Source organism: Chironomus tepperi, unplaced genomic scaffold (assembly GCF_022539635.2).
Source record: "Chironomus tepperi strain 1889 unplaced genomic scaffold, CSIRO-AGI_Ctep_v1 contig_354, whole genome shotgun sequence".
NCBI lineage: Eukaryota > Metazoa > Arthropoda > Insecta > Diptera > Chironomidae > Chironomus > Chironomus tepperi.
The window spans coordinates 3,391,329-3,403,231 of record NW_027226476.1 but is presented as its reverse complement, the minus strand read 5'-3'; the positions used below and the strand labels follow the sequence as shown (position 1 = coordinate 3,403,231).

General features: G+C 28.6%; 2 protein-coding genes across 2 annotated transcripts; one reads left to right on the top strand and one right to left on the bottom strand.

The window, feature by feature from the left end:
• Positions 1-1,012: 1,012 nt before the first annotated feature.
• On the top strand, positions 1,013-4,673 carry LOC139094591 (RNA-binding protein 33-like). The gene is made up of 3 exons (XM_070645707.1): positions 1,013-1,314; positions 1,419-1,510; positions 2,873-4,673. Exons 1-3 carry the CDS (start codon positions 1,307-1,309, stop codon positions 4,531-4,533), a joined length of 1,761 nt encoding a protein of 586 aa, XP_070501808.1. The 5' UTR covers positions 1,013-1,306; the 3' UTR covers positions 4,534-4,673.
• Positions 4,674-7,760: 3,087 nt separating this feature from the next.
• Positions 7,761-11,543, bottom strand: LOC139094434 (uncharacterized). The gene is made up of 3 exons (XM_070645471.1): positions 10,922-11,543; positions 9,424-10,554; positions 7,761-9,325 (listed from the first exon to the last, which is right to left on the bottom strand). The coding sequence occupies exons 1-3, from the start codon at positions 11,541-11,543 to the stop codon at positions 7,761-7,763; spliced, it is 3,318 nt and encodes a 1,105-aa protein (XP_070501572.1).
• Positions 11,544-11,903: the final 360 nt, after the last annotated feature.

Genomic DNA, 11,903 nt, shown 5'->3' with positions numbered 1-11,903 from the left:
AAAACCCTTAAAAATTGAATTATTTTGTAATTTAAACTGATAATAAAATTTAAGGAATTACATCAAGAAAAACAAAAAGAAAAAAGATTAAAATTCGAAAAAATGCAAAAAATAAAAAATATTGAAAAAATTTAAATGGTTGTGTTTTTTATTTAGATTTTTAAACTTTTCAGAGAAATTTATTTTCAGGTTTATTTTCAATTTTAAAAACAATTTTTTCAAATTTTAGTTTTTATCAATTATTTTTAAAAGTTTTTCTTTTTAACTTATTTAATTAATTATATAACTTAAGTTTTCACTTTTTCAGTTTAATATCAAATTTATTTCTTTTTTATCGATTTTATGTTAAATTTTAAATTTTTGAATTGAAATTTTTGAAAATTTTAAAAAAAACAACTTAAATTTTTAAATTTAAAATTTTTAAATTAAATTAATTTGAAAATTTTAAAAATTAAAACTCAAAATTTTTGAGAATTTGAAATAAAAATATTCAATAATTAAAAAAAATTGAAATTATTTAAAGAATCAAAATTAATTTAAATTTTTAGAAAATTAAAATTTTTAAAAATCAATTTAAATTTTTAAAAAAAAATAATTTAAATGATTTAAAAAATTTGAATTAATTTAAAAAATAAATTAAATTATTTTGAAAATAAATTATTTAAATATTTGAAATTATTTAAAATTTTGAAAAATTAAAAATTTTGAAATTTTTCAAAAAATTTAAATAATTTTAGAAAAAATTTATAAAATTTAATTTTTTTAATTTTTATTGCAAAATAAATCTTAAAAAAGTTAAAATAATTTTAATTTTTTTTTTTTTTTATAAATCTTATAAAAACAAAAAAAAAGTTTCAAAAATTATCCAAAATAAAAATCTCACAAACAGTCATAAACATTTCAAAATTCCATGCGTAACTAAAAATGCGATCGCATGCTACCAGCACGCAAAGTTTCCAACACCTGAACCTCAATAAAATGTCATGTCAATAGCCATTCGTATTCAATATCAAAAAAGTTTTACACAAGAAAACAAATTGTGAATTTTAAATAGAAATTTGATCCAATTTTGAGATAATTTGTGTAATTAAAATTGACCTTAGTGACATTATCGAAAAATTGCGTCAAAAAATCCACAAAGCTAGTCAATAAATCGACAAAAAAATCATTTATACTAAAATTTTCACAAAAATTTGAAATTTTATTAAAAATCAACAACATCAAATGCAAATTAATTAAAATTTAAAAAAATATTAAAAATTGTTAAAAAAAATTAAAGTTTGAAGAAATTTCTTCAACTCCAAAAATGGCTGAGTAAGTTTTTCTAGATAAAAAAAAAATCATTTTTAAGCAACAACAACAACAACAAAATCCACAACAACTCAAATTACAATTTTTATTTTGTTTTATATTTTTAGTGAACATGATGATCTCCTGAATTTTGAGATTGGCGATGGAGATTTTGCTGATGGAACATTGAATGAAGACGAGCTTCTGTTGTCGGATGAAGGTGAGAATTGTGAACAATAAAATGAGGAAAAAATATTGAAATTAGGGTTGGATGTAAATTAGATTTTCGTGGAAAAATGTCCTTTTGGGAGGTTTGATTGGGTATGGGAAGCAATATCGATGTAGTCGAGTTGAGGAAGGTGTTTGATTGAAGCCATACTGTGGATTCTTTTGGGAAATTTAAAGCTGTTGAATTGATTTTTATCAAATTTGGCAATTTTTGATAATTTTCTGATTATTTTGATCAATTCCACACCATTGGAAGTATTCTGGAAGACAGGAATATTATGTTGATGGCTTTTTTGGTTTTTCAACTAAAAGCAACTAGATTACATGAATATATTGACTTTTTTTGTGTATAAACAGTGTCGAATCTGGAGTATTGTGACATATATAAGCAAATCTGCCAGTGTTAGAGAGTAAGGCCTCAGTGGTCGTGTGGCTGTTCAACAGACCTCAAGTCTGCATTATTCTTTTGTGGGTACAATTCCCATCTGAGGCAGAACTCTTAATCATTATATAGAGTGCTAATTTATATGAGAAGGATTTGCACAATTCTCAAGACATAATAGACTCCTGAGGGGTATTTTTAGACAGTTAAGCATTAAATTATTCAGTTAAATCTCTTTTCAAGTTGAATCCTAGCTATTTGTATCGGTACGAATCAATTCAGGGTTCTCGAGACCGGCACTTCAAAGAATACACTTGTAGTCTTAATTTATCCACAATAAGCATAACCAGGGTTGTTACAACATATTCTGTTTTACAGAATGTGTACACATATGTCACATATTTCATGTGTGACAGGGAAAAATGTGTGGATATGTGTGGATATTCACACATTTTCCACACATATCCACACATTTTTACCTGTGACATATTTTCAAAACACACCAGATTCTGCTTTTAACAACCCTGAGCATAACAATTAACTCTTTCAATATTCATGCTATAACTTAAAAACTAAATTAAATGTCCTTAAATTTCCAATTAAATTTGTCACTGCTGCTCAATTCAGTCTCAGTCTCTAAAAAAGATCCTAATTGAGACTTCTGGATACCATATGCGAATTAGATCTTCATAATCAAGGGTGTAGCCTAGCAGAACTGATTAATCACATTTTTTTATCAGTTTTGATCAATATTGCATAATTTTTAATCAGTTCTACACTCCGTCATTTGACATTTTTCCATCAACATCGATACATAGCAATTTTCCAGCTTAGTTATACCCAGCTACATATGTTAAGTAATTCTGTGCTTCCCAGCTAATTAAGATCTTTAATCCATTTGATAACTTTCTCCTATCCTCACTAATTCATTATGAATTTCCCACTAATTATCCTTATTTTTTACATTTCTAGAAAATTTTGATGACCACAAAGAAACTGCCAGAAAACCAGCACCTCCAAAAGTTGAGCCCAAACAAGATTCAATTAAAGAAAAGCCATTAAAAGCTGACAAAAAAGTAGAAAAGTTTCATGAAGATGAACATTTTGATGATGATTTACTAGAGCCAGCGACCAAAAAGCAAGCTGTAGAAGTACAACCTAAGACACCGGAAGTGAAACAACAAGTTGTTGAGAGTAAACCACAAAATTCAGTTCCAAAAGTTCAACCAGAAATTAAACCGCAAGTTCCAGAACAAAAATCTCAACCGTCAAAAGCTCCAGAGCTTAAAGCTAAAACCCCAGAGCCAGAAAAACAAGTTCGAGAGTCACCAACTAAAATATCAGAAGTTGCAGAGCCAATAAGCAAGACAACTGAATCTGATCATCAAGTACAACAACCAGATCCTCTCGAAGAGCCACTCGACTATGAAGAACAACAATCCGACCAGCAACAAGATGATGAAAAAATCCCTGACACGGTTGAATCATCAGAACTGCCAACAAATCAAGTTGATCCACAATCAGATCAACAAGATGTAAATCAGTATCAATCCCCACCACACCTTCAACAACCACCTCATCAGCAATTCCCAATGGGTCCACGACAATTTCGTCCACAAAAGTTCGGACCACGTGGTATGCAAAGATGGATGAATCCATCAGGACCTCCTGCACCAGTGCCATTTCCACCTCAACAGAGACCACTTCGACCTCCTCAAATGGGTCCATTAAGACCTGGTGGACCACCTCAAATGAGACCCGGTGGTCCATTTCCACCACAACGTGCCCCATTTTATATGCAATCACGACCAGGTGGACCAAATCGACCACCAGGACCACCTGGAAGTCGATTCTTCTTTCAAAATCAACAAGGATCAGGACCAAATGCTGGTCCAGCATATGTTCCATCACCAATTGCACCAAATGTTCCAATTATGCCTAGAAAAGTTCTCATTAATCCAAACTTTAAAGGTGGCATTGAGGCTGTGAAAACTCAACTATTAAAGGAACACTTTTCTCAATCATCATCAATGTCCGAAGAGGAACTGCTACGAAAGCAACAAGATTTTATTAATAGTAATATGCGTAGTATAGAAAAGCGTCGTCACGAGCGATCACCATCACCAAATTATCGTCGTAGCTATTCACATTCACCGTCACCGCCGCGAAATTATCGACGACGTCCATTCCGGCCATATGAAAGACGACGAAGTTTGAGTGATAAAGATGGCAATAAGGCAAAAGAAAAGGATGAAAATTTACCAGAAGAGGATGAAGAGACAAGAGCTTATCGTCAAAAAATTGAGACACAACGGAAGCAACGTGAGGAATTGCTTAGACAAAAGGAAATGCGACGAAAGCAACAAATGGAAGCAAAAGTTAAGGAAACGGAACCACTTAAGCCAATTGTTGTGACTGAAAAGAAAATAATTTTGACAAAAAAGCCACGATTGGATGAAAAGTCAACGACACCGCCAATTGATGATGCACCGTTGCCGGCTACGCTAACGGCACAGAGAAAAATTGTGTTAAGGACGTCAAAGGATGTAAAAAGTGGTGTGGGTGAGGCAAAAATTGGAATTGCTGGAGCTGAGAAGAAAAAGTTGCAAAAAATTATTAAAGCTGAGAATTGAAAGGAATTTTGAGGTTATAAAAATATTGTGGTCGATTTGAATAATTTTAAGGTTAATTTTTTTTGAGGTTAGGATTTTTGATTTAGTAAATTTAAATACAATTTTGACATAAATAGTCAAAATAATTGAGGTTCAACTATATGGATAAGTAATATAATTAAATAAAAAAAAAATCAAATTTAATGAAAATTTTGAAAAAATTAAAATTTTTGAATTTTTTAATAGAATTTTAAATATTATTTTACATACAAAAATCTGAAAAATCTTAATGAAGATTGGACAAAAATCAAATAATTTCTCAATATGAGTTTGGATTTCCTCTGAATTTCCTCATTTTCCATTGATTATTTAAAGAATATTTGAGGATTTGGTTTACCTTAACTGCAGAGTTAGAAGTTGATTTGAACTTGATATGAAGTCGAGTAGACTTTTCCATACAAAATTCGAGTCGACTCCGAGCTCTGCTTGAGTGCAAGGATTAAATTTAAAATAATCAAATCCAGAATCATTTTTAACCAAACAATTAAGAATAAAATTGATAAAAAAAGGCATAAAAATTTGTGAGCTTTGCTTTAAATCGAAGATATGATCATAAAATTCATGATTTATTTAGAATGGAATTTCTGTTATTAATAAGATATAAATCAAATCTGAAATGATAAGAATTTAGAACTAATAATATAAAAAATAAATTTTGCACATATTTGATCATTATAAAATTAAAATTTCATAACTACTTCATACATGTAAGAAAAATAATTTACAACTAATGGTCAGAATTTATTGTCAAAATTGTGGAATTTTTGATTTTTTTGAAAAATATAAAGTCATAAAAATCTTGATTCCTAAAATTTTCACGAAAGAGTCTGATCCTTGATTTTAACAAATTTATATTCATTTTCTGTACAATTCACAATGAAACAAATGTCAAGCATAGGGTACGCAATCCAGGGATTAAATTGTATGATTCAGTACATTTTCATCTCAGGATTGAATACTATAGTCTTGAACTTAACCTAAAAACAAGATCTCGAAGTCGACTCCAATTTTAGATGGAGTCAAGTCGACTTGAGTTGACTTTTCCATACAAAATTCAAGTCGACTTTGAGTTTTGTTAAAAAAATGAAAGAATTGTGAATTTTTAAAACTCTTTCTTTTAAAAATTGAATTTAAATTTTTTTTTTTTTCAAAAAAATGTTAAAAGTCTTAAACATCCATATTTTACTATTTTTACAAAATGTCTGAATTTTGACTTAAACAAGAAATATTAAGAAAATTTTGAACACACAAAATTTCAATTTTGTTTCTGTAATGTTAAAAAACTCAATTTAAATATTTCAAACAGAGCCCGAAGTCGACTCGGATTTTGTATGGAAAAGTCGACTTAAGTCGAATTGTCTTCATAAAATTTGAGTTGACTCAATGAAATGAAATTCAAGTTTTTTAAATTTCAATAAATTTTTTTTAAAATTATCTTGAATATCACAAATTGGTTAATCAAATACAGTCCGTCCATAAACCTCCATGACTTTGACTTAATTCTGTATTTGATTTGAATTCGGCAACATGCAGAGTCATGCTGGCCTAGTGACAGATTTTGGATCGATGAACTGACTTGTGTCATTTGGATTTAATTTAAAAATTTGAACAAAAAACATTTGCTATACAAAATATAAATCAAATATATTAAAATTTTGAATTTTTAACATATAAAATTGAACAGAGTCAATTCGGATTTTGTTCGCTCTGGAATTTAAAATAATTTTTTAATTTTTTGAGTTTTTATATTCTTTCTTATAGAAATTCAACTTTACTTTTCAAAATTTTTTCAATTTTTCCTATTAAACCATTCATAATATTATAAAATATAACTATAAATTGATAAATCAGACCATTTAAAAAAATATGACATATTGCATTAAATATTAGAAAAAAATAATAATAATAATCAAGCTAATTAAAAAACTTATTCAAAAAAAATTTAGAATTAAGAATGCAAAAAAAAAAATGAAAACTTAAATAAAAGGAAATAAAATTTCAACTAGATTCACATCGATGAGAAAAGCTAGGCAAAAATTAAACAAAAAAAAAATATTTTCATAAAAAAAATTAGGACATTAAAAGCCTAGCAAGCAGTTTAAAATTACAATAATAAGTCTACGATTTTCAAGTAAATTTTCTATAGATATTTTGCTTTGCACTTCAGAAATTTTCTAATTAATTTTAAAAAGTTTTAGGTTTTTTTATTAAAAAAAAATTAAAAAAAAATTGCACTAAAAATGTGTGAAATAATTTTAGTTTAAAATTCAATTTGTTTTTAGTAACAAAAAAAGTTTAAAAAAATAGTTTAAATTTTAGATTTTTTTTTCACAATTTTTGAATTATTTTTTAAACTTAAAAAAGTGAAATTGTTGCTTTTTTAATTAACATTTACACTATTTTGAATTTGTCTGCAATTGATTTTGAAAACTTAAGTATTTTTTTTTCCAATTTTGAGTTTTACAATATTTCACAATTAATTAATATTAAACTAAATCAAACCATTTCAATAACTCTCAAATTTAACATCGCAAAGCAAAATCTTTCACGACTTTCATTTAATTCTCATTTTGCGACGACAAAAAAATTATAAAAAAAAATTAAAAATTGTTGTTTTATTTTTTTAATCTTTAAAAAATGTTCTTCATTTCAGGAAATTAATGAAGATGACAAAATGTTTTCAATTTTTAAGTCAATTTTAATTTTAAAAATTGAAAATAAATTTTAAAACTTCAAAAAAGTTTAGAATGAATTTTAAAATTTAAAAAAAATACAAAATTTGATAATCTGAAAATTTTTAAAACAAAATTTTAAATTTTTCAAAAAACTCAAAATTTTGTTTTAATGTTTTAAAGTTTTGAGAGTTTGTAAAATTTTGCTTCCAACATTTTGTAAAATTAACTAAAATTAAAATAGTCTATTTATTTTCAATTTTACTAAAAATTGTTAAATTTAAATCTAAAATGTTGACATAATCAAAAAAAATTAAAATTTACAAAATTTAAAATTTTCAAATTAAAAAATTTTTAAAATTCTCAAAATTTAAAATTTTCAAATTGAAAAAAAAATTTAAAATTTAAATTTTTTTTAAAATTGAAAATTTCAATATTTTAAAGAAACTAACAAAATTCAAGTTTTTTCAAAATTAAAAAATTCAGAATAAAATTTAAAAAGTCAAAATTAAACCTTTAAAAATATCCATCATCAGTCTGCGTAAATCCAGCCATTTCCATAAATCCATACAAATCCGTACATTCAATATATTTTCCAATAAATGACATAATCATATTCATCAACTTCTTATTCTTCTCATTCGCCTGCAAATCTGTACTTCCATACTTTTTCAATACAATAAACACAAAATAGTCATTAATGTCATGCGAACTGACAAGCTGACTCATACAGCTGTTCAGCTCATCATCCATTGACTCAAAATTGAACTTTTTAATTTTTAACTTTAAATTTTCAATTATTGAAGGACAATATTTGGATGTTTGTCGTTTAATTCTTGAGTCTGGGATTTTGAGTTCGGATTTTTTACGATCTTTTAAGGAATTTGCCAATTTTTGGAAGCTGTTTTCACTTGAAACTTGAAGGATTTCTGATGATTGTTGCTGATTTTCTTCATAATCTTCAAAATTTGTTGTTGTTTCGTGGTTATTGTGGGTTGAGTTGCTGTTATTGTCGATATTGAGTCTAGAATTTGTTGAATTTTGATTGGAATTGTCGATTTTGAAGTTATTGCCGTCTAGATCTTGGTTAGACTTGTCAAATTTGGTTGAATTGTCTGGAAGAATTTGATCCTTTTCTGCAATTTCTTTGGTTTTGTTTAGAAGCTTTGAAGTAAAAATTGACAAATTGTTTGGTAAGTTTGTGATTTTAAAGACAATTTTGCCCTTTTTGTCATCAGAACTGACGATATTCTCTGGATTTTGATGTTTTTTATCTACTGTATGTTCTGCATCTTGTTCAATATTCTGATGTATTCCCTTTTCAGCTTTATCATTCAAATTATCAATTTCTTTGAGATTTTCTTCAGAATTTGAAGCTTTTTGTGAATTTTCAGGTTCCACGGTTATGAAGTCATTCTGCTCAACCGTTACAATTTCGACTTTTGGTAATTTATGCATTTCAATTTGATCATCATCAGATTTAGTTGAATTTTTACCTAAATCTGAATACTCTTCAGTGGCTTCATTTCCTGCAGAACTCTGGAATTGATCATCGCTTGTTGATATGATTTCTGCAGCTGTTGTGCTTTCATGATCATTTTTACCATCATCCATGAATGTTTCTGTATTTTCTAACCCTTCAGTCACTTCTGATGATTTTTCCAACAATTCTGATTCAATTTTCATCTCTTCCTCATTTACAGTAGCTTCAGGTCTCATGGAAGCTTCATCTGATGCCTTTGATGTTTCCGATACATTTTCGTAATTTTTACTAAATTCTGTAACTTCTTGGGAATAATCGGATGACTTTTCATCGATCTTAGAATCATTTTCTGATGATTCATCCTCAAATTGTAAATCATCGGCAGTGAAATTGGACAGTGAAAATTGAGTTGTGGAATTTTCTTGAATTTTGGATGTTGTTTGATTATTTTCGACATTTTCATCCGATTCCATGAAATCCTTTGCAACTTTTGTCATTTCTTCAAATTTATTTTGATGATAGTTGTCTTCATCATCAGTTTCTTTTGATTCCGTGCTGTAATCACTGTTGTCATTTAAGTATTTAACAGTTGGACGCTCTAAAATGTAAAATATTGAGGAATTTTTAGTAAAATGTTAATCTGGGATGGTTTGTGGGATGTATTTAGGAGGTTAATTAAGAATCTCATTCACTTACCCATCAAACCGTCATGCTCGCTTGCATTATTGTCATTACCATTCTCATCACCAACCGTCACATTTTGAGTGACTTCTTCACTCTTCTTTTCCTTCTTTTTTTTAGATTTTTCAATTTTTTGAATGTTGCTGACAATCGGTCGTTCTAAAATCATCATTTTCTTTGGAGACATTACTGTACTTTCTACAGCTTTCAAGTTGTCAGCATAACTTCCAAATTTTTCAGAAAAATTTGATGATTTTCGTGAATTTTCTTGATTTATTGTTGATGAATCCTCAGTGGATGTTAAGTTAAGATTTGTGAAGTTTTCTGATCTCAAAAAACTTGCAGTTGGTGTTAAATTTACATCAATCGATGCTGATGTGTCGGCTGTAAATTGCTCAGTTGTTGAGACTTTATAATCTGGTGGTTGATCAAAGTTTTCTGTTTCAAATGAAGCTTCAGTTGTTGAATATTTGTCCTTAATGTTTTCAGTTGATTCCGTTACTGAATGCTTCATTGTGGAAATGGTTTGCTGGATGTCATCATCATCAGTTGCTGGTTTAGATTCAATATTTGATGATATCGTGGAGGAATTGGCTTCATATTCATCAGTTGTTGATGTTTCTGTGGCTTTTAATTTTGAATCGTTTGAATTTTCAATTTTCTTCAATTTTGTTGATATTATTTCAGGTATAAGTGTTGAAATGTGGCTCAGAATGCTCTCAGTTGTTGAGAAGTCATTGACATTCGTAGATTGAGTACTCTGAATAGAATTGAAGTCAATTGTGCTCAAATCTTTTAATATAGATTCAATTGTGGATGAAAATGGCACCTTAGATGTTTCTGTAGCTGTTTCCAATACATTTTCATCCACAACTCCCAACTTCTTTGTCTGAATCACCTCACTATCACCTTCATTATCCACATGTCCATTGTAATTCAATTCCAATTCATTCAAGTCATCAATTGAGTTTCTAATTTCACTTCCAGACGTTGGAATATCCAATAAATTTGTCATATGAGTCGAATTTATTGTTGTTGTAGGTTCATTAAAATTGGTGCCAATTAAGTCAGTTGCTGTGTCAGCGGAATAGTAAATTGAATTTTTATCGACTTGTTGCATATTTTGGTGCAGATTGTGAGCTAGTGCTAAAAATAATTGAAGGAAAATTATTGAAATTATTGGATTTAGGAAGATTTATGTCTGGAATGGGAGGATTATAGGGAGAACAGCTGTACATTATCTTGAGGGGGACTGAGAAAGCCTTTTGTGGCTTTTTTTCGAAAAAAACAGAAAAATTAAAGATTTTTTTGCAAGAATTTGAACACCGACAATCCAAACTACGGACCTGGGTCACCCTTCCCCTTCTATACCTGAATACGACTCTACTATGGGACTTTAACTTGAAAATTAATTACAAAAATTGATAAAATTGAGTTAGACCGTCAGCATTCACTTGAACACATGCTCAACAGGCCAGAGGGTCACTAATTAAATTTATAGTGTGCTTCTTACCTTGGCTTTCTTCCGAACTTTCCATAAACTTTTCATTCAAAAATTCATCAATATTTTTCACTATAAAATCCTCCATCAACTGATTCTCAGACACATGCTGAACAATACAGGCAAACTGATCATCATCGACTTGAATTTGTGTTGAAAAATGTTGAAATAATTCACCAATCATGTCACTAGATATCAAGCACTTCATTGTGGCATAAATGAAAATATTTTTGGATATATGAAGTAAATTTTGGAGTTCCTGAAATCCATTTGGTTGAAGTTGAACAGCAGTTGTGGCAATGACATTATATTCCATGAATTTTGTGTATCGAAAGACTTCGTCCATGCATTCAGCTTCACCATCGTCACCAAGTGCTTCAAATAAATTTAATCTAATCAATTTGTACATATTGTCGATGCTGGACGTTAAGTCAATGTAGAAATTTTCACAATTTATTGCCGAATTTTCTTCATTTTGTGAATTTGTAAATTGAATAATTCCAATTGTGTTGAGGTATGTGACGAGGCAGTGCTGGAAGTCTTGAATGTTTTGAAATTTTGGACGAATTACTGCTGGACTTGATGGATTTAGAATTTGTAGACAAATTAGGAAAATTGGGAAGATTTTTGTCATTTTTTGATGATTTCACTATATTTATATAAATTGAATTTGCAAATTTTAAGTTGCAATTTTCAGCTGTTGACTAGCTGAGTTTGATTTAAATACTGAGGAAAATTAAATTTGCATAACTCAGAAAATGCTCAACTAGTCTCATTTTTATCAATTTCTCATTATTAAGCGTGAGTGAAAAATTCATATTAAAATTTAAAAAAATACATAAGAATTCTAGTACCGCTGTCAATCATACCCGAACAGCACAAGTCGGTTATTCGATCAACAATTCGGCTTTGAACAGCAAGACTCAGATTTGATACCAGATTCGACTTAAATTCTTGTATTACGTCAAGTGCCCGACTTTGGATCAATTAACTG